Source organism: Haliotis asinina, chromosome 3, assembly GCF_037392515.1.
Source record: "Haliotis asinina isolate JCU_RB_2024 chromosome 3, JCU_Hal_asi_v2, whole genome shotgun sequence".
In the NCBI taxonomy this organism is placed as follows: domain Eukaryota; kingdom Metazoa; phylum Mollusca; class Gastropoda; order Lepetellida; family Haliotidae; genus Haliotis; species Haliotis asinina.
In genome coordinates this window covers 70,839,064-70,861,731 of record NC_090282.1, presented here as the reverse complement: position 1 = coordinate 70,861,731, position 22,668 = coordinate 70,839,064, and the positions used below count along the sequence as shown (strand labels likewise).

The 22,668-nt window shown below is 38.3% G+C and overlaps 1 protein-coding gene across 3 annotated transcripts; it reads left to right on the top strand.

Moving 5' to 3' along the window:
• LOC137277054 (TIMELESS-interacting protein-like) lies at positions 1-21,211 on the top strand. 3 transcript variants are annotated; one of them, XM_067808714.1, is made up of 9 exons: positions 1-123; positions 1,323-1,488; positions 4,455-4,545; positions 6,613-6,688; positions 14,357-14,479; positions 15,490-15,597; positions 17,444-17,623; positions 18,712-18,802; positions 19,773-21,211. In XM_067808714.1, the coding sequence occupies exons 2-9, from the start codon at positions 1,341-1,343 to the stop codon at positions 20,375-20,377; spliced, it is 1,422 nt and encodes a 473-aa protein (XP_067664815.1). In that variant the 5' UTR covers positions 1-123; positions 1,323-1,340; the 3' UTR covers positions 20,378-21,211. The 3 variants fall into 3 exon arrangements, with proteins under 3 accessions (XP_067664815.1, XP_067664816.1, XP_067664817.1); XM_067808715.1 differs by having other exon boundaries at positions 8-123; positions 1,320-1,488; XM_067808716.1 differs by having other exon boundaries at positions 32-55; positions 1,320-1,488; positions 19,773-21,208.
• The last annotated feature ends 1,457 nt before the right edge of the window (positions 21,212-22,668 follow it).

Sequence of the window (22,668 nt, the reverse complement as noted above, 5' to 3'; positions counted from 1 at the left end):
ATTCAGCGCATGCGTAATTTCACTTCCGACGTTTAAAGGATTTGCCGCGAAACAGGTGCCCTTCGACATCAAAGATAGCTTGGTGTTTTTCACCGAAGAAGCTGTGTTGCATATATATCTGAGGTACATTTGGAAGATGTATTCAGCTAATAGCTATATTGAATTTCAGTTGAAGTGCTTTCTACATTCACAGCTTTCCCACTTCTACCGATCACGCTCGTCAGCTGTTTTGTTTATAACCACCATATCATAAGATTATTAGATCTATTATACAGCCTCTGTTATACCATCTCATTCATTGACAACAGTTCAACACCGCACGGAAAGATTTCCACCCTTATGATCATTCCATGCCGAAGAATAGATGTTTTGGGTCTTTTTTGTTTTGTTGGAAAGAGTTCAGCTGCCTGAACTAGTAGAAAGCCAACCCTAAACCAAAACCATAAGTTGCAATCATGCATGGCATATGAGGCAACTAACGGGATAGGGTAGTTAGACTTGCTGACTTTGTTGACACTCGTTATTGTATCCCAGTAACGTCATTGTATCCCAGTAAGGTCTGTGATCACTGTTGATCACAGGATTGTGTTGTCCAGGCTCATTTACTTACAGACCATATAACAGAAGTATTGATGAAAGTGGCATAAAACTAAACTTACTCACGATATGGTTATTCTGATGGAGGCTGTCAAAGTAAATAGTTTTGAACTCTTCAAGGTATATTCAACATAGATCAATAAGTTCACATCTGTAGAAAATAAGATGATTTAAAAGAATTTTCTTAGGTTTCTGGATAAACTATCATTTGCAAAAATTTTCTCTCTGAAGTCACATAACACAGACATTAGGAGTCTCTTTGTGTACACTCAGTCACTCATTAACTGAACATATCTAGTACTGAATGCTGTTTTCAGTATATAAACATATTTAAACCGATGCTTACAAAACCAAATATATTGATGCTGTTTTGAATGTATCGATAATAATATTGTCTTAGAAAAAGTATTGACGTATCAATGTATAAAAGCATCCTTAGATATTTTCTACTTCAATAGTTCCGGTCAGTGATTGGACATGTTGAAAGGATGGCCCCTTTGATCATGTTCAGGAAAGTTTGTTTTGTGTGCTGAAGAGTTGTCTCCCATGGTGAGGGCGTGATGACTTGGGCATTTCAGAAAAGTTGTGACCGTACTAAAGCAGTTCTTCTAAAACTGTTTTTATAGAAATGACTCATTTGAGTGAGCCATAAATTCAAACATGGCTTCTACTAATTTTCCCAAAACTTTTGCCAGACTATTTTTTCATTTTTTTTTTCACAGCAGCAGAGAGACGATTTGAAGATGGAGTCTGTGCACCTAGATATGGATGGGATCTTTGAGGATGGGGATGATCATGGAGATGACTTCCCCTCGGCGCTGCCTGACCTCCCGGCCGAGTTGGAGCCCCTCGGTGAAGGAAACGAGGACATACCGCTCAGTCAGGATCCAGGTGACGTTCAACCCGTAGATCATGTAGATGTAGATATGTGTGGACTAATTTCCCCAGATAGGGATGAATTGTTATTTTACTCAAATGATCGGTTTCAGTCGTACATCTGTGCATACCCATGAAGATCTGGGTTACAACTGGTTTTCAGCAACTTGTGCTTGTCGTGACAGGTGACTAACAGGATCGGATGGTCATGCTCACTGACTTGGTTTATACATGTCATTGCATCCCAATTGAGTGGATCAATGCTCATGCTGTTGATGTACAGGGTTGTCTTGACTCAGTCTAGGCTCAATTAATTACAGGCACCTTCCATATAGCTGTAGTTATACCCCTGCTATGAAGAAACAGGTATATAACATTCAGTCATTCTGTCTGTTGGTCCTCTAGTCCTTCTGTTCGGAGTGTATGTCATAAAGTTTACATGCTAGGTTCACCTAACGTCACACACATGTTAATCATTACCCATAGATGTGCCTTTTGCTATTTTGATGTTTTTCAAAAGTTTGTTTTTAACTGCTTCCATGGAAACACAACTTGGTGCCAAATGTGTTTGTTGTTTTTTTCCATAGCATATCTCTTAAAGTTTACATTCTAGGTTCACTAAACTTCACACACATGTTAATCATTAACGATGGATGTGCCTTTTGCTATTTTGAAGTGTCTTTTTTTTTTAATTTGTGGATTTTTGTTGTTGTTGTTGTTTCCATGGAAACCTGACTTGACGCAAAATATGTTTGATGGTCACTTGGCCACAGCATATCACTGAAACCATATACATGTGCTAGGTTCACCAAACTTAATACACAACTTAACCATGACCCACAGATATGCCATGTGCTATTTATTTGCAAAATGTGATTATTCAAAGGGTGATGTTAACTTTTCACGTTTCAAGGTCTTCGTTTTTGTCATATATACCAATGTGTGGTTTATTCTCTGTATCTAGATTAGTTATTTCCTTGATGTTAACATGTGATTTATTTTCTGTATCAGGGGTTGTTTTGTTCATGTCATAAGTACAAACATAGTTTTGATTGATTCTAAATTAATTTCTTCATTTCATATATGCAAATGAAGGTGCACATGGCAAAACTATTATCTAACATGTGTATAAAGTTTTATAATCCAGTGATAAACAGCATAAGCATTGATCAGCACGATCGAGAACCGATGACATGTGTCAACCACGTCAGCGAGTCAGACTACCCTACCTAGTCACCTCTTACGACAAGCATAGGTTACTGATGCCAATATTGTAACCCGGACCTTCATGGGTGTCTTTATTCAATGCAGTGGTGGTCACATACAAAGGTGATGTCAGCATTCAGTCAGTGATTAATTATAAAATAATCGATGATTAGATTGGTAGGATAAATGTTTCTCATACCAAAATGTTGAATAATTTTATATAGAGTTGTTATACTATTTATTTGTGTGGGTTTTTTTGTTTTTGAATGATCATGTATGTGTGTTCACATTTTGCAGTTATTTGGATCTCTTGATTCATTGTGAATACATCCTATCAGGAGCTCTGGACAATGATATATATATATCTGTCAAAAATTGTCAGTAATATTAGTGTTGCTCCAGATACACCACTGAATGATTGGTGGTGTATACATTAAAGGCACAATGTCGTACCACATTCCTCAAAAATCAATATTGCATTTCTCTTGTTAATACTAACTATCAGTCCCCAGGGAACTTCCATTTAGATTATTCCGAAAAAAGAGTTACATGTTAAGGTTACAATATGAAAATTCAAATTTATGCATTCAGTCGACACTTGTGCCCTCTACCAACCAAACTTTATTTTAAGGGAAACCCTGTAGAGTCATGTCCTTTGAAACGCTCTTTATGAATATCCTTTAACAGAACTTGTGTCTGAAGCCAGTTTGGCAAACACCGACACCAAGTGCTACTGTTTGTACTGTATGGAGCAATTGTTTACATTCTATAAGTGCCAAGTGTTATTTATTTGGAAGCTGTTTGCCTTGAATTTTCAACTATCGATTTCAGGCAAGTCGTAAATGATATTAAGTCTTTTATTGTATCAGTAGGATGCTTCAAAACTTATTCATCATGTTCATTGTATCATATGAATTGTACACCAGCAATCGTTTCTCTTTTGAATGAGGGAAAATTTCAGTTTCATGACTCAGATAATGATTCCTCCTGGGAAATATCAAGACACGGTTTCCTTGAGGCAGATGAAGTTTGTTCACGGTTTTAGGTGAACATTTACCGTGTAACCCCAAAATGCAATTTGATTAGTTGTGCCTCTTCCAACTATGATTAAGCAATGCCATTAAGAAAGTGGTCAGTTGTAACACATGTTATATTTTGGATTACACTTTCTTAGTAAAGTACAAATCCTAGTACTTGTTTGAGTTGAGTCACATCCATGATTCAAACCCACGCCCTTAGAGTCAGGCACCTGATCGGCAGCACACAAGATCAGCTCCCTAACCTGCACAGCCAATGCGACTTCCACAAAAATGAAAGTTGGACAACTGGTGGTTTAGACCGAGGGCTTTGTGTTCTCCTTTGTGTTAATTGGCATGCCCTCACGGCCGAAAGCTATGATTACACGATGCCATTTAAAAAGTGCAGCTGTGTAAATTTGAGGGATATGAAGTAACAGCCTAAAAACAGTTTTCTCTATATCCGACAGTACTTTAAGAACAATTCTCGATGGATAATTAGCCCATCTTCAATCAGTCATGTCTCACCTTATTTCAGCAAGCGAAATTACTCCAGTTGGAGTCAAAATAATGTTCTCGCTGAGTAGAAATAATTTAAATATATATTCAGATATCAAATTGAAATAGTGATGATGGTTATCAAAAAACAGAAGGCAAGGCGTCAGATTCGATTTTCAGTGAATCGAACCAAATTTTGGTAGCCCTGAATGTGTGCCAGTGTATTTGTGTGACATGTTTCCATGATGATTGTTTCAACAGAAAATGCTGATGTGTTGGCCAAGCTGAAGGGAATGAAAGGTGCAGGGAAGAAGGTGGTGAGACGACCACAGCCTAAACTAGATGCTTCAAGGTTTGTGTATTGTTTTGTGCAAACTAGAGGGGTATTGATGATCGTAAATAATTGAAAAACGTGATTGAAAGAAGAAATATGTATAATTATTGATAGTTAAAAAAACACACTTTCAAATATTCGGAAATGTTTAATTTAAGTTGACTGAAGTAAACTAACCATTGATTTTTATGAATATATATTCACGACTGTCATGTGCCCAACAGCATTAATCTAGGTGCATTGTAAAATGTGGAGCACATTTACTGTTTAATTACAATTCCAGTGTCTCTTGCATGCATGCATTTCATTGCATGACAGTATATGTTTAGAAAAAAATGTAAGTTAGAAAAAAATAGGGAAAAACATTTAAAACTGGTGAGTGCTTAAAATGTATATATTTAGATTATAATTGATAATCATTCACCACAAGTCCTCTGATAATCGATGGTGGTTTTGTGATTCCCAACACTAATCTACAGGGATTTTTTCCAGGTTGCTCATTTCCTGTTTGGAGGAACATTAAGTGTATCTTCCAAATTTGTACGCCAAGTTTACTTGAAATGTTGTTCTTTAATGCTACACTCTCCAATATTCTAGCTTTATGGCAGCGTTTTTTGAAAAATCATGTTTGGACCAGATATTCTAGTGATCAACATTGTAAGTACCATCTAAGCATTTGGGATGCGATGACATTTATCACCTGATCCCGTTAGTCGCCTCAGTAACCCGGGTCTAGGACAATCCCCACCCGGACAATCCCCACCCAGACAATCACCACCTAGGGCAATCCCCACCTGGACAATCCCCAACTAGGGCAATTCCAACCTAGGACAATTCCCACCCAGTTATTTTCACTATAACCCCCACCATACTGAAATAACGAAATTTTACTTTGAATTTTTTGTGTAACATTAACTTTGATAAAATTATGACATTAAAACAAATTGACTTTGATGAAGTGTTTGCTTTGTGCTATTGAAATTGAAAAGAAATTTTACTTTATTTTTTGTGCGTGCAATATTAACTTTGATAAAATTGTGACATTAAAACCACCTGACTTTGATGAAGCTTTTACTTTGTGCAATATTCACTTTGATAAAATATAAACTTGAAATATTAAGATCAAATGTTTATAAAACCAGTTTATTTGAGCTTGGGTGCTACTGTTGTACAATATCATGCACAAATGGCAATATCATTAAAAATTAGAGTTACCTTATGTATGTCACAAAATAGTTCCTCCTTACATAAAAAGTGCTATCATTTGTTATGTATTAAATAGGATCAGTAAAACTGATACTAAAGCGTGTCAAGAAGAAGGTTATAGTTGTTTGTCTCATATGGAATATTGTTATATGGTACATGTGTTAAAAAGAATAAGTCTTGAAAATGCTCTTCATGTTACTTTTATTTTGGGGTGGGAATTGTCCCAGGTGGGAATTGTCCTATGTGGGCATTGCCCTAGGTGACATTTGTCTGGGTGGGAATTGTCCTGCTCCCAGTTACTGAAGATCAATTCTAATCTTGATCTTCAATGGTCCTCTTACAACAAGCATTGGATTGCTATTAAAGAGCAGTTATAGTCAGGATCTTCAGCATTTATTGCTTACTTGTAAGATATTACTGGATTATTGCTGATTGCAACACAAAATATTACTGGACCAGGTGCAGTCTGGTTTAGTATAGCACCCATGAAGATTCAGATCCATGCTGTTGATCACTGGATTGTCTGGTCCAAACCTCGATTATTTACTGTCCGCTGCCATATAGATGGAATATTGCTGAGTGTGGTGTAAAAGTAAGCTCACTCATTCACTTAGTAAAAAGTTCAGATTATTGTGTAGGCAAGATTCTTTGTGCAGCACTTTCGACCAGATACTGTGTGCATTGCTTCCATGTAAGGAAATGTTAAGGTTTTCGAATAAAATGAAGGTGAAATTAATGTGAAATTCTTTTGCTTTGGAATGGTTTCATCCTAGCTTCATTTTGCCATATAATAACCAATGTAGTGATGGCAAATTGTTTCGTATGATTGAAACTGTTCATTAGGAAAACATTTTCTTATGCTTAGTTTATTATCATCAGGTTGAGTGGAGAGAGAGGAATCCCACTTCTACCTCGGATTTTCAAGGATGTCAAGTTCAAAGGTCGAGGCCATGAGGTGAGCTTTCTGTGACAATTATATTACGGTAAATGCGCACACAATGAGTAGATGTTTGGAAGAATGCCAGTGGTATACTTGACCTTGGGCACCCGTGGCAAGCCACCTCCTCGTGGTGGGTGCTGGGTAACGCCAAGAGCTCGCCGACATCCCCGTAGTGGACCCGGGGGGATATTTGGTCCTAGACGGGTGGTCGAATAGGCCCGGTTCGACCAATCGGCTGGTCATGCCAAGCCCTGTGCATATATCATTTGGAATCGTTGTAAATTTGGACTTGGCTTTATAATCTAAAACATTTTGAATTTGAAGTATGTTGTTCTGTAATTTGCCTAGAGTCCTATGCCAGAAGGCGGTGGCTCATGGGCCAATCTGGTAGAATTATTAATCTCTTAATTCTTCTGCTGGAGTATATCATCCGGGTATCCTTGGTGCTGCAAGCTGGAGGCCCGCTTGCTTTAGCATTGTCCTTGTGATACTCCGTGGTGGGTGGGGAGCTCGGATGATGAACCATATGACACCAATCATGGCTTATGAAATACCCCCCAAAAAAACCAAAGGTCCACTTGAAATTGATCCCGTTGATACTTCTCATAGACCGTCTCTATCGATTGAGTATTGGCCACGTTTCCTCGTTATTGAGACTCCGGACAAGACACCATTGAAGTTGAACCCTTTCGCAGTATCTAAGGGCATTCAAGGTATTGCTGGGGATGTCAAGAACATTAGACGCTTGCGTTCGGGTGCATTGCTAATAGAGTGTGGCAAGAAACAGCAGACAACCAATCTGATGAACATTGAATCTTTTGTGGGCATTCCGGTCACGGACTCTGCTCACAAGACCTTGAACACAAGTAAAGGTATCGTCAGAGATCGTGATCGGTTGTTTGCTGACATGTCTGAGCTTGATATAGCATGCGAAATGAAGGATCAAGGTGTGCTGTATGTGAAGCGCTTTTCCACCCGAAAAAACAATGAAACAATCCAAACAAATACCTATCTGTTTTCTTTTTCATTGCCAAATGCTCCCAAATCAGTAAAAGCGGGTTACTGCAATATCCAAGTTGAAACCTACATCCCCAACCCGCTCAGGTGTCAGAAATATGGACACAGTGTATCTACCTGCACATTGTCTGTTGTGTGTGCTCACTGTGGTGAGAAGACACACACAACAGAAGATTGTGACAGTGACTTTAAAAAATGCACTAACTGCTCTGGCGACCATTCATCTTCGTCAAAACAGTGTCCAATATGGAAAGAGCAAATGGCGATTAACAAAATAAAGTTCACCCAAAATATCTCTTTTTCTGAGGCAAAGAAACTGGTGAAGAGATCTGACCTTCTAGAAAGTTATGCTACAGTAGCAAAATCATCATCTGAATCCAGCTCTAAAATAACAAAATCATCCACAGGATGCCAAACTACCTTGACTTGGGTCAGTTCCGACTCCCCACAGGTTTTATACCCTGCTATATCATCCCAGACTGAGGAATCACTTCCTACTACATCAAAGTCCTCTGATCATGAGTCATCTTCACAGTCACGCTCTGAGTCTCATTCAACAGCTGATAGACAACAAATTGTTAAAACTAAACCCAAACCTAAGTTTGATGCTTCAAAACAACAAAGTGGCAGAGCTCCTAAGGGGTCACAAAATAAAATTCAATTGTTTAATAAATATGGGTCTCTTGAAGATATGGACGTTTCTGAAAACGTCCATTCTAGGGCACATAGCTTGTCGCCCTCCAAAAGAGTGCGGGGTAGATCCCCAAAAAATCCCCCCAAAAGATAGTTTATTCCAATAATATTGTACAATGGAACTGCAGAGGTTTGAGGACTAATTTACATGAATTACAGCTATTAGTCCAAGATTTCACACCTTCAGCGTTATGTCTCCAAGAGACATATTTAAAACAAACAGATGCATTTGATCTTCGCCATTTTAATGCATATCATTGTTTTTCACCTCTGGGTGATAGGGCCACTGGCGGATCATCCATTCTAGTCAAACAAAACATTATTCAAAGCCCTGTTTCACTTAATACTAATATGCAGGCTGTTGCAGTGAGAATTATTTTACATGTAGCGTTTACGCTATGCTCTCTTTATATTCCACCATCTTCGGCTTTTGCCAAAACCGATCTTCAAGCTCTATATGATCAGCTCCCGAAGCCCTGTATTATAATGGGAGATTTAAATGGCCACAACCCACTCTGGGGTAGTGTAAATACAAACACTAGAGGTAAATTGTTGGAGGACTTTTGTTCTGACAATGATTTATGTATTTATAATGATGGTTCCAACACATATTTACACCCTGGTACAGGGACTTATTCTGCTCTCGACTTGTCACTTACAAATTCAGAACTATTAAATGAATTTGAATGGTCAGTCCACGATGACCTCTGTGGAAGTGACCATTTTCCTACTATATTAAAAGCTGTAACTCCATCTGATGTTCCTCCATCATCAAGGCGGAATTTTACAAAGGCTAACTGGACTTTATATGAAACACTGTGTGCTGAAAAACTTAAACCCGAACTTTTTATTGACGTTCCTGATGCTATTAAATGTTTTACTGATGAACTGAATTCCATAGCTGATGAGTGTATACCAAATTCCTCTGTAGTTCCACACATAAGAAAACCATGGTTCAACGATGAGTGCAAACAAGCTAGGAAGGCAAGGAAAAAGGCAGAACATTATTTCCGTCGCCATCCTATGGTACATAATTTAAATAAATTTAAAATTTTAAATGCTAAAGCGCGCCGTACTTTTAAACAAAACAAACGCCAATCTTGGCAAAATTATGTGTCCAAAATAAATTCTCGGACACCCATGTCCAAGGTATGGAACATGGTCCAGAAAATCAAAGGTAAAGGTACTAAATCTATTGTCCATCATCTCAAACATGGAGATCAATTGCTTACTGATAAATCAGATATTGCTAATAAACTAGGTGAAACCCTTGCTAAACACTCTTCCTCTTCAAATTATGTACCAAAATTCCAGCAATATCAAAAACAACAAGAAAAGAAAACTATTAATTTCAATTCTGATAATGGGGAAGATTATAATGAAACGTCTTCTATTCATGAACTCCATACTGCTCTTGATCAAGCTCATGACACTGCTACTGGAGCTGATGACATACATTATCAACTCCTGAAGCACTTACCAGAATCCTGCCTAGAAACTCTTCTCAATATTTTTGATGATATTTGGACATCGGGTAACTTTCCTCCCTCATGGCGTGACGCCATAGTAGTACCCATACCTAAACCTGGACGTGATCATACGGATCCATCCAATTATCGTCCGATTTCATTAACTAGCTGTGTTTGCAAGACAATGGAACGCATGATAAACAATCGACTAGTTTGGTACTTGGAAACAAATAACCTTATAACTGATATACAGTGTGGTTTCCGTAAAAACAGAAGTACTGTCGATCACTTAGTGCGTTTAGAATCATTTGTTAAAAATGCACTAATTAATAAACAACATGCTGTGTCTATCTTTTTTGATCTTTTTTTTATGACACAACCTGGAAATATGGTATTTTAAGAGACCTACATGACTACGGCTTGCGAGGTCGTTTACCTCAATTTATAGCAAATTTTTTAAAGGACAGACAGTTTCAAGTTCGAGTGGGTTCTACCCTGTCTGATCATTACAATCAGGATCAGGGTGTTCCACAAGGCAGTATTTTGTCTGTCACACTTTTTAGCATAAAGATAAACAGTTTATCAAAAGTTTTAAACGATTCAATTGATGGATCGTTATTTGTGGATGATTTTAATATTTCTTGTCGTGGGAAAAATATGCATACTATTGAACAACAACTGCAGTTGTGTTTAAACAAAATAAATAAATGGTGTCTTGAAAACGGCTTTAAATTTTCTAAATCCAAAACTAACTGTATACATTTTTGCAGAAAATATAAACCACATAAGGACCCTGAACTATCTCTAGATGGCACTCCCATCAAAGTTGTAAAGGAGGCCAAGTTCTTGGGCCTAATCTTTGACTCCCATTTAACATTTCTGCCTCATATCAAGTCCCTTAAAACTAAATGCTTGAAGGCTCTTGACTTGTTGAAAGTTGTTTCCAACTCAAAGTGGGGAGGGGATCAAGCAACCCTCTTACACCTGTATCGATCACTCATACGTTCGAAACTCGATTATGGTTCCATCGTATATGGTGGAGCCTGCAACAGCAACCTTAAACTTCTTGATTCTGTCCACCATCAAGGCTTAAGACTTTGCCTTGGGTCTTTCAGAACTTCACCTACTGATAGTCTCTACATTGAGGCCGATGAACCATCTCTTACTCAACGTCGTATAAAATTGTCTTTACAATACATTACTAAATTATATTCTAATGAATCTAACCCTGCCTATAACTGTGTGTTCAATCCCCTTTATGAGGATTTGTATAACAAAAAGTCTTCTCTTGTTCCACCTCTTGGGCACAGAATTAAACCATTTATTTCTTCTGCCGGTATTGAGCTGGAAAGTATATCGCCTTCCCGTCTTCTTTCTTCTCCTCCTTGGCAGTTGGTTAGGCCACAAGTTGACCTAACATTAACATTTTTTAAAAAATCAGAAACAAATGACTTACAATATAAACAAGAATATCATCAATTAAAGCATAAATATAGCAATTACAAACCTTTATTTACAGATGGGTCCAAGGACGGTGGCGCAGTGGCTTGTGCCACTGTCATTGGATCCAGAACAATATCTTCTAGATTACCAGATAATAGTTCTATTTTTACAGCTGAAGCTAACGCCATATTAACAGCTCTCAAATATATTCAAAGACACCCGAAACGTAAACAATATATAATCTATTTCGATTCTCTTTCTTGCCTTCAGGCTATTAAAAATATTTCTTGCAAACATCCACTTTTAATAGAAATTATTGAATTGTATAATGATCTTGCTACTGGCCAATACGACATCGTCTTTTGTTGGTTACCCAGCCATGTAGGCATTTCTGGTAACACACTGGCTGACCTTGCTGCTAAAGCAGCACTCAACAAATCTGTGACACCACTTCTTATTCCTTATAGTGATTACAAAGCCACCATTAGATCTTATATCCGTGATCTGATGCAAAAGAAGTGGGACACCCAAGTGGGTATCAATATATTACATGAGACAAAACCTTACATTGGTTATACCCACTTGGGTTGTCAGTCCAGATTTGAAGAGGTTATTTTGCGACGATGTCGTGTTGGCCACACTAGATACACTCATGCGTACCTGTTAAAAGGTGAAGATCCTCCATTTTGTATCCCTTGTGATGAGAGAGTCACGGTCAAGCATATTCTGCTTGACTGTGTTGAATTCTCCATCACAAGGGATAAGTATTTTACAGTTAAAACAATTAAGGATCTTTTTACCAGCGTTAATTCTCATTTAATTATAGGTTTTTTAAAAGAAATTGATTTTTTGGTTGAATTTTGAATAATATGTTTCTGTAAATAGATGTATTTTAATGACTGGTAGTTTGAATTAGTAACTTGAATTGTTGGTGGCTGTACCCTCAAAGGGGGTTGAAGTATTGTAAAATTATTGTCCTCCTGAGAGGGTACGTAAGTCCACAAACATACAAAGTAAATTCTAAATTTCCACGTTTTTAATGGTAGTATAAGTGTATTTTTATTGTATGGCTAGATTTCCGAAATTGCTGACGGCTGAGGGGATGATGTAAATCCAGCTAGGGTCCATGCAGGTAGCAAAAGTACTGTAAGTCCCCATGGTCCCTAGTATGGTGATCTACCTTCAGTTGTTGGCAATCTATAGCCCGGTTTTATATTGTATTGTCCTCTATAGATAAATTGTTTTAGGCATAGCTACTAGTTTTACATTCATTTCTGTGATGTTCTAGTTGTTTTATTGTCCTTCGTCGACTGATTGTTATAATACTCATATATTCCATTTTAATGTTCTGTTCCCGTCACGATATGGCTGAAATATTGCCGATGTGACATTAAATTTTAACTCACTCACTCACTCACTCACTTGACCTTGGATTGAATGTTTTAGAATTACTTTTGCACAATATTTCACCATCTGGTCACACCAGAGGCAAATTATTATCCCCTGTCAAGAAATGGCTGGTCAGTTTACTCTGGTCCTGTGGTCTCCGCTTGCAAGAATTCATCAGTGTGCTGCTCCTCTAATTGATCTTATCAGTTATCGATCTAAGCAAGTTATGCCAACTTTGCAATTGTCTTTGCTAAAACTTGTAAAAGTTTCACCTGTTTCACGAACCAATCTTAGGCTGATTGTAGCTGGTCACTATCTTGCGATCCGATCCACAATTAGACTGCGACTCTTTCATGCAAGAGAGAGAAATGTGAGGCACATTGTATCTCCCTTTGCATAGTCAAGCTGACAATGAAAGTAGTTCTGGAACCAAGTGGATTTGCCTAAAACTTGTTGAACAAGCTTTCCATAATCATGTCATTGCAATACTGTTATGCAAATCTTTTACACTGATTTCCTCTGTGTTCCCATGACGATAATGGTGAGACAGTCACATTTCTAAGGTTTCAGTGCAATGTTTCTTTACATCACAGAAACAACTTCATTTCATGAGGGGTTATGGGTTGGGGGTATGGGACACTCTCAGTGAAATGCTCACTCCTCTCATTCACATGGAATATGGTCTCTCTACAGTTGATTTTAGCAATCCTAAGTTGATCATGAGCTAAGTTGCATGTTATGATTTCTTCCGGAAAAGAATGGTTAGTTGAAGGGTATACGGATCAGCATTGCGCTAAGAATGGGATTTTAGGTGTGTGCTAATGCCTTTAGCTAAGACTGTTATTTGAATGGCACCCAGGATGTAACTTAAGTAAATTTTGTGCAGATAGTAAATCTATGAATGTTATTTTGCACCATTGAAGTACAGACAGGACCATTAATTACTGTCTACTCACTGGTCCTGTGGTCCAGTGGGTAATTCAAAGTTTTTTTTCTCTGGATGGGAATATTGGCTTGAGCGCTCTGTCCTTCCATCTGTCTGAATTGATGATAACAGATTTTCTCCAAAACTGTATAGATAAACAAATTTGGTATGTATTCTCAGGGCTTGGATGCCTTGATGGAGTTTGAAAACGGAAAGCGTGTTACATTGAACTTACAATTATGGCCTTGTCATGCATTTCTTGACTTTGTATATGGTATCCCCAATGGGGACAGATTTTCTCAAACTGTTATAAATTAAACCAAATTTGATATGTTTTCAGAACATGAATGTCTTGATTGAGTTAAAAATGGAAATCGTGTTACATTTCTTTGCAGAGTTATGGCCCTTGTCATGCATTTCTTTACTTTGTTCTCGGTATCCCCATTGGGAACTAATTTCCTCAATAACCATCATAGAAAGGGGAATCAAATATTGTATAGGGCGCAGAATTTGCTTAAATTTGCCGCGGAATCCAGGAGGGTCTGATAAGGGAATCAAATGTGGTATGTTTTCAGAACATGAATGTTGTTGTGGAATTAAGGAAAAAGGAACCCAATAGGAACAGAGCACTGTGATATTTGGTGACTGCCTTCTTGCTATGTCTGATATTGAATATTAAGTCTTTCTTTCATTGATTGATGTGTTGTTCAGCATCATGCTGATTGGATGAGAAATGTGTCTATCTAGGCTGATGACCTGCGAGTGATGATGAAGTACCTGGAACACTGGGCTCATCGTCTGTTTCCCATGATGCCTTTTGACGAGGTGTTGGAGCGCATCGAGAAGCTGGGTACCAAAAAGGAAGTGCAGGTAGGCAACAACAGTGTGACAACATTTCTCCCTGAACCAGGCTGTGACCTTAGTACTGTCATAATTATACAGTATGACAAACTCAGATTAAACTCATTTTAACTGTAGTTTGTTATGTTTATTTTGAATGAAGTATAAAGAAAGATGTTGGCACTGAAAAACTGTCTCTTAGTCATAAGAATGTTTGTTCTAAACATATGAACTAGCAGAAGGGTGTCAAGAAAACATGAATTGGGAGAGATAAGTTTTTGTGATGATGAAAGTAGACCAAATTCCTTATACAGTATTTAGGGTATGAAACACCCAAACACTTTCAGCCAGACCACAGAGCTGGTTAGATGTAAAACTTGTCAGCCCAGACCAAAACTTACATGCCCACAAAATATCTTCATAGATACTTGTCTAAAATGTTCAGGCAAGTGAATTTGGGAATCTGGAAATAAAAAATAAATCGTGCCAGGCAGGCAGTTATTTTGAATGCTGCTTTTGGTGATAATTATCATGATTATGAAGAGCAGACATGTGATGTTATCCTCATGTAATATGCCTTTTGTCTGGGTTCATGGGAAAGCAGCAAAACATTTCTGTGTGTGGTAACTTAAAGTTCAGTGATTTTCCAGATGGATTGGTTAGGAATTCAGTGTTAGGAATTAGGGAGGACAGAATGCTCAGTCAGTGTATTTACCATGATTTTATGAAGTCTTGTTTCACTTAATCTGTTAAGATCCGGGGTAGAATAGGCCTTCTGCAACCCATGCTTGCCATAAAAGGCGACTATGGTTGTCATAAGAGGTGACTAAGGGGATCAGGTGGTCAGGCTCACTGACTTGGTTGACACATGTCATCGGTTCACAATTGCACAGATCGATGCGCTGTTGATCACTGGATGATCTGGTCCAGACTCGATTTTTTTACAGACCGCCACCATATAGCTGGAATATTGCTGGGGCGTAAAACTAAACTCACTCACTCACTCACTCACTTGTTTCACCTATTCCTGTATTGTGTAGACGTGTATAAAGAAGATGCGTCTGGATATCCCGATCCTGAAAGAGGACTTTGTGGATGACAACGAAGGTGATAAGGATGAGCAGGAGGAAGAGGACTCAGTTCATAGAGTGAGTACTCAGTTCATAGAGTGAGTACTGGAAAACATGCATTAATAGTAGACTGGTCTTTTTTATCCCCCGGGCATGTAATGTGGGGTGATATGGTCGATGCCTCGTCTGTCATTTTGTTTCTGGGGCATAATCAGAAACCGTTCAATATTTTTAGACAAAACTTGATAGATATAATAATTGCAACCTATAGTTGTGCCTTTTGCTATTTACAGAGTTTTGGCATTTTTATTTATTTTTTTTGTTTTTCCATGGAACATTTTCGTGTTAGTCTAATGGTGGGGTGGGCTTTGTTTCCGGAGCAGAACTCAAAACCCTTCAATATTTTCTGCAAAACTTGTTAGATATGTGTGGCAGCCCTGAAAGTGGTGCCTTTTGCTATTTGCAGGTTTTTGTGATTTATCATTTTCCCAGTTTCCACTGAAACGATTCTGACTTAGTCTCAAAATGGAGGGATTTGTTTCGTTTCTGGAGCACAACTCTAAAACTATTCAATTTCTTACAGCAAAACTTGGCAGATATTTGAAGCAGACTGAAGTGGTGCCTTTTTCTATTTACAATGTTTTGGCATTTAGTTTTCCTGGTTTCCATTGAAACAATTCTGACTTAGTATCAAAATGGAGGGATAGGCTTCGTTTCCAGAGCACAACTCGAAAACCATTTCACATCTTTTAACAGATCTTGGCAGATATATGAGACAGATCATGAAGTGGTGCCTTTTGCTGTTTACAGATGTGTGGCATTTATATTTTTCATGACTTCATGGAAACGATTCAAACTTACTCTAAGAAAACATCAAGTAACTGCCAGATGATTTGTCCTTTCAAATAGGTGGAGGCTGGGGGGATATGTCATCTTCTAACGACTCTTGTTGGTAGAGGGATGGCAGTTTTCTGCTGATCGGCAGATTTCCCTGATTACATTTCAAATTGACAGATAAATTCTGTGAATTATCTAAATCTAACACCCATTTGATGACACAATATCAAGTTTTCAGCTGAAAATATATTTTCCTGTTGCCATCCCTGTTGGTAACATTCTAACAAGGCGAAGGTCAAGGTCATACATGGCTTCATTTCAGGGAAACATTTCATGGGTATAAAAAAATCAAACTAGGATTGATTTTGCTATGGCCAAGCTGCTCTAGTGCAGGGCATTATTCCTATACTAGTACTGGTAACTTTCATCGTTAGCTTGTACTCAGTGCAGGTCAACCAAATTTCCAGCACAAAACTGTGTGTATTATGTGTATTGGTGTGCCAAGAATTTATCTGCTGTCATTGACAGCTATGGGCTTGTTGATAACATGGTGCAGCCTGATTAACTGGAAAGGAAGTACTTTGTTGCCCATGATTTAATTGCAAATGACATATTGATGATGTCACTCTTCAACTGATTTGTTCATGGTGACGTCTTTTATTATTCACGTTTGTGGTGGGAAACTCATTCATGAAATGCAGGATTGGTCTGCCTCTGTCTCTGCTTGTAATGCAAACATCTTCGTAGTTAAAATGAGAATCCTTCCTAGTAGGACTGTCAAATAATCATCTGTATTCTTCATGGCCAGTGTCTTATTACATGGATACCTATGGTGGACATTGAAGCATTCCCTTAACCCTATATAATATGATTGTGATGACAACTATGGATTGTCAATGTCATGGATCACCAGGGGTGGTGGGGTACTTCAGTGGTTAAAGCATGCACTATTATGCCAAAGACACAGGTTTGATGCCCATGTGGGTACAGTGTGTGAAACCCCTTTCTGGAGTCTCCTGCTCTCTCGCTCGCTCACCATAACAAATAATATAAAGGTAGTCATTATAATTTCACTCATGTTTTGCAGGGCCTACAAGATTTTGATGCAGAGGAGGCATTCGATGAGATAATGCGAGAAGAACAAGAGAAGAAGTCTCAATCCCAGCAGGCCCCACTAACTTCCCTTCTGGCCACTCCCTCCACCCCAGCAGCAGGAGTCAGGCCACCTGTCACCACACCCAGCACCACCCTCAGCAGCACACCTAATGTAAGTTGGGTATCCGAATCATTCACTTGATTGTCTATAGCATATGTTGCAGGTACATATTATTTGAAAAGACAGGGCACTGATGACCAGAAAAATACTTTTGTGAAATTATGTCTCATATATAAGACGATCCTCCTCTACAGACAACATTTTTTGGTCCTCAAAATTCTGATTACACATGGTAAAAAATACTTTTGTGAAATTATGTCTCATATATAAGACGATCCTCCTCTACAGACATTTTTTGGTCCTCAAAATTCTGCTTATACATGGTATAATACCGTAGTCAGAATTGTTCTCAGGGGCTGAAATTGGGGTTCTATCACTTGTTTAGTGACCATTATGATATTCCTACTCTATGTGAAATGATCCATGTATATGCTGTCTTTTCTATTAAAATAAATTAACATGTTACCAAATTCTTGTCATACTGGAAACTGCAGTACGTACTTACCACCACCTACTGTGTCCAAAGTAGGGTACCTACATCAAACTGAGACACCATGCAACTGAGACTAGATTTGGGAACTGGTTGAAATTTCACAATTTGTGATTAGTTTATTACAAACAAGCAATCCATGAAGAAAATTGGTTTGCATGAATTTCCAGATTTTCCTATTCAGGTTGTTATTGCAGATATGTATAACTTAGTTCACTTAAAAGCTTGATTGGCATTTTAGAACTTGCTGCATGCTGAACATAGAGATTTTTCTGGTTATGTCTTTTTGTTTAATTCTGGACCACGGTAGTTCACTGTTGTTTTTGTTTTGTTTAGAAACTGCCTTAATTGCATTTACAAACTTCACGTCCAATGTAAATGATTTAACTTGTTGTGATGTTTGTGTCCGATCATAAGAAGATGTGATCAAATGCATGGTTGTTTGGTCACTGTGGCCAATCTTTGATTATTTTAATTAATCGGAACACCACTTACTGGAACTGATAAAGAACAGCCAACACAAACAATCTTGACAGGACATAAAGCAAACTCTCCTCTCACCTTGTTGTCTTCAGGTGTATTATTGCAGAATTACTGCACTGTCATGGCAGAATATAATATTGTTCACTCTCAGATTTTACCCTCACAGGGCATGACACCTGAACAGAAGGAGAGAATGGAGAGGAACAAACGACTGGCCATGGAGAAGAGAGCTGCCAGGCTAGCTCAGAAGACAGCTGGTGAGTGAGTGGTGTTAGCTTGACATTCCTGTGAGGAGGGAGTGCATGTCCAGCTCTGGGAGGTTGCCAGAAGAGACCTGTGAAGATCTGGGTTAGAACTGGTCTTCAGCAACCCATGCTTGTCATAAGTGGCGACTATTGGGATTGGGTGGTCGGGATCACTCGCTTGGTTGACACATCGTATCTCAGTCGCATAGACTGATGCAGGATGGTCTGAACTCGAATATTTACAAAATAGCTGGAATATTTTTGAGTAGGGCATGAACTCACTAATTTATTAGAAGAGCCTTCATGGTTACAATGTGTGAGCTGGGTGATTGAGCATCATCAGGGCCGTTTGTGGCAGCTCAGATGTAGTTTTGTTGAAATGTTTGTGCATGATCAGTCTTGCCCCTGCCATTATGCAGTTGGTTTTGTAACTGTATAGAGTCAAGTAACACAATAAGAGGTAAGTGGCATTCATCAAACTGTTATGATGTCATGAAATCTATAAAGGCTTGCTAGCTGACTTGAATAAGTAACTACATCAGTAGTACATGTAGGGATTTACCTCGACTCCGGTATTTGAGGGTCCCTGGGACTCATACTCTTAATTTTCAGGGGTCTATGAAATGGCAGTCCCAAACACTTATTATTAATACTATGTTTTGATATTGTTTTAATTCAGCTACTGTATTGTATAGTGTATCATGATCATCACATTGTTACAGCAATTAAATTGCTGTGCAATCAAAATTAAGTTAAGATGCTGTAACTAAGCTGGTAGCAGACGCAGTGGTAAGTTATTGTTACAAAAAGTATTTGCACTTTTTTTGCGTACATGTGGATGTACTTATTAGTTTTGTTCCATCTGTTGTCGATTTGTATTCTTACAGGACGCAGGAATTGGCATCCCATAAATCCCTGAACAATGCAGTGATTGTAGACTCCAATGGTGATAATTATTCATTACTACAAATTTGCTTTTCAGATTCAAACAAAGAGGCAGCAGGGTCAGATTCCCTTTCTGTCCCGCCTGCTGCAAAGGAACAGATGGAAGTATCACAACAGGCGAACAGAGAGGATAGGTCAGACAAAGATCTTTCTACACAACCTGACCAGGGTGAAAGTATTACGAAAGACAGTATTTCTCTGCCATGTTCCAAGGACGTGATTATGAACAGTCCTTCATCTTGTAGGGAAAGTATTGACACAGAGGGAACGCTGCCTGTTAATCGGTACTCGGAACCTGACACTCAAACCCCTACCGATGTGCCTTCTGCAGAGCCTGTTTGCTCTCAGGAAATGGAAGACAATAAGATAAATTCAGACAGTTCAAACGTTGAGTTACCTGATGCTACAGCTGAAGAAATAGTGAATGGCTCTGATAAAGACAGCTTAGAAAAAAAATTAGATCAAGTCTGTGAGTCATCAGGTAAGACAGTGAGTCAGGAACAGTCCGATGAGCAAGGATTATCAAAAACATATGAACCCGTCGTGGAGAGTATAAAGTCTGCAGAACAGTCTTCTGAAGACCCTACAGTTGACGATCAGCAGACGGCTGATCAGATCATGGATTGTCTGGACAGTGATTAGGTCAGCAGTAAGTCAATCAGTTCATGATGAGTCAGGACAGTAAAGGTCCACCAGGGCTGTCAGAGCTGCAGATCGCTGATCTTCCTTGATACTATACCAAACGAACACATCAGCTTGAATGTGCAGGAATTAACCTTGGCCTTCTCACAGACTTAGATTTCCCTGAACCTGTTATGGCAAGTTCTTGAATACTGCATGCAACAAAAAATTTGGTTAAACAATTCTGAAATATCTTAAGTATATTCATTTGAGCAGAATAATTATTTCTTTGCAGTATTGCATTAATTTTTAAGAGGTGTGATCTGGAAATCTTGTTCAGTTCACTCCAAACACCTACACTAATGAAACCTGACCCCGTATACTGTCTGCAGGATTTACATACTGTAATGGCATCACACTCTGTTAGCTAAGTGAAAACACACCGCATCACACTTTTGCATGCCTATCGCAAGGCAAGTAGAAAGTTCCTGAAAGCAGTGAACTACCCAACCCAGTCTGATGTCACCTGATTTCTTCCTTTTCTTCTTTTTTTTTTGGCAATGTGTATCAACAGTGTATTGACAGTGTTATACATATTGATAAATTGCTACACCACAAATAAGGATTCTGTCATGTAAGGTTACTCAAAGCTGTAGAAGTACTAGTAATAAAATCAAAAAGGTCCAGTACAGACATAGTATATAACTGAAGTCCAAATAAACAAAGCTACTGTTGCTTGATTTGTTTGAAATAATATATTCCTAAGGCTATGGCGCCATTTATTAACAGTTGTAATGAACATGAAAATGTGCTATGCATACTCTATATAATAAAACATGTATTGTTAAGACAGTTTACAGCATTGGTTTTCTTTTCTTGGCTTGAGAAGTATGAGTGAGGAGTTAAAGTTCACAATATTCCATTAATAAATGACATTCTTCTGACATGCCCTGTTTGCATTTGAGGACTGATAGACTGCTTGTTAAAATGGCTGATGAGTGAAGATGAGGAGGGAGTTGAATGTGCGGTCTAACTTACCATTATATTTATGATGTTGGGCATGGGTTGTAGCCGATGCCCTTCACCATGTCTTCCGTCTCTGTTCTAATGCAAATATACCACTCAGAGAGACTCATCATGATGTGTCATACTGATATCTTATATGGTACAGATATTGGTTTTGAAGAACTCAATTTGCCAGCACATGGCCCAGGTTGAGTGCAAATAGTCGTGTTGCTCTTCACTTGCCAAGTTCTACCAAAGTCAAATGGTAATATATATTTCTGTTTGTAAAGGCTACTTTGAAATCATTTAAAAATCTTATGAAAAGTCATGATATGATACCAGATGATACAATATGATACCAAATGGTACGATATGATACCAGATGATACAACCATTAATGAGGCAATACTTGTTTGTTTTAGAGAATACATCAGCCTGATAGCAAAGTTCATTTTCCACCCTGGTGCTGTTTTATGTTAGCAATACAAAGGGCTGTAAAGATTCAGTTTGAGTCACCAAAAACTGAATCTGACACCTTAGTTTTGATTTCCTATAACCATTATCATTTTGATTCAATATTTGTATACTAGTATCTATTTAAATTTTCCACACAGCGAGAACATAATTTTCACTCAGCTCTAGTTTTGAGCAATGGAATGAGGTGAAACGTGGTTAGTTGATGCCGGTCATGTTTAAGAAGCTGACTCACTCAAAGCTTACAGTTTGGGAGCATTTCATCTTCAAGGAAGCTGATTTGAAAGATCCAGAAGTGATGTTCTGTGTCTAAACATCATATTTTATTTGCTTGAAATAGTTACACCATTTATATTCCTGATTTCCCAGTCAAATTTGGAAATGGTTTTCAGTGTGATATGTTTTGTTTAACAATCTCTGAGGGTTAAATTAAATCTTGTTTTAACTCGTGTGAAGAATTAAAAATGAATGAACCGAAGGTCCAATATCGAAAAATCAAGGTCTGTGTGAATCGTTGCAGCCTTACTAATGTTATTCACAAATGTGTTTCGGTCCTACTGTAGTGATGAGCGAATGGCTTTTGTTTTGTGCCGCTTTTAGTAATATTCCAGCAATATCACGTTGGGGCACAAAAGAAATGATCTTTCCCCATGTGGGGAATTGACCCAGGTCTTCAGTGTGATGAGCAAACACTTAACCACTTGGCTACCCCACAGCCCCTGTAGTGAGGCATGTTCATGCTGCTACGTCTCCCTAACTGCATTCAACATGTTCCTGTAAACTCTGTAGCTCCTTCAGCCAGTATATATTGTGTTCAGAAAATATATGAATGT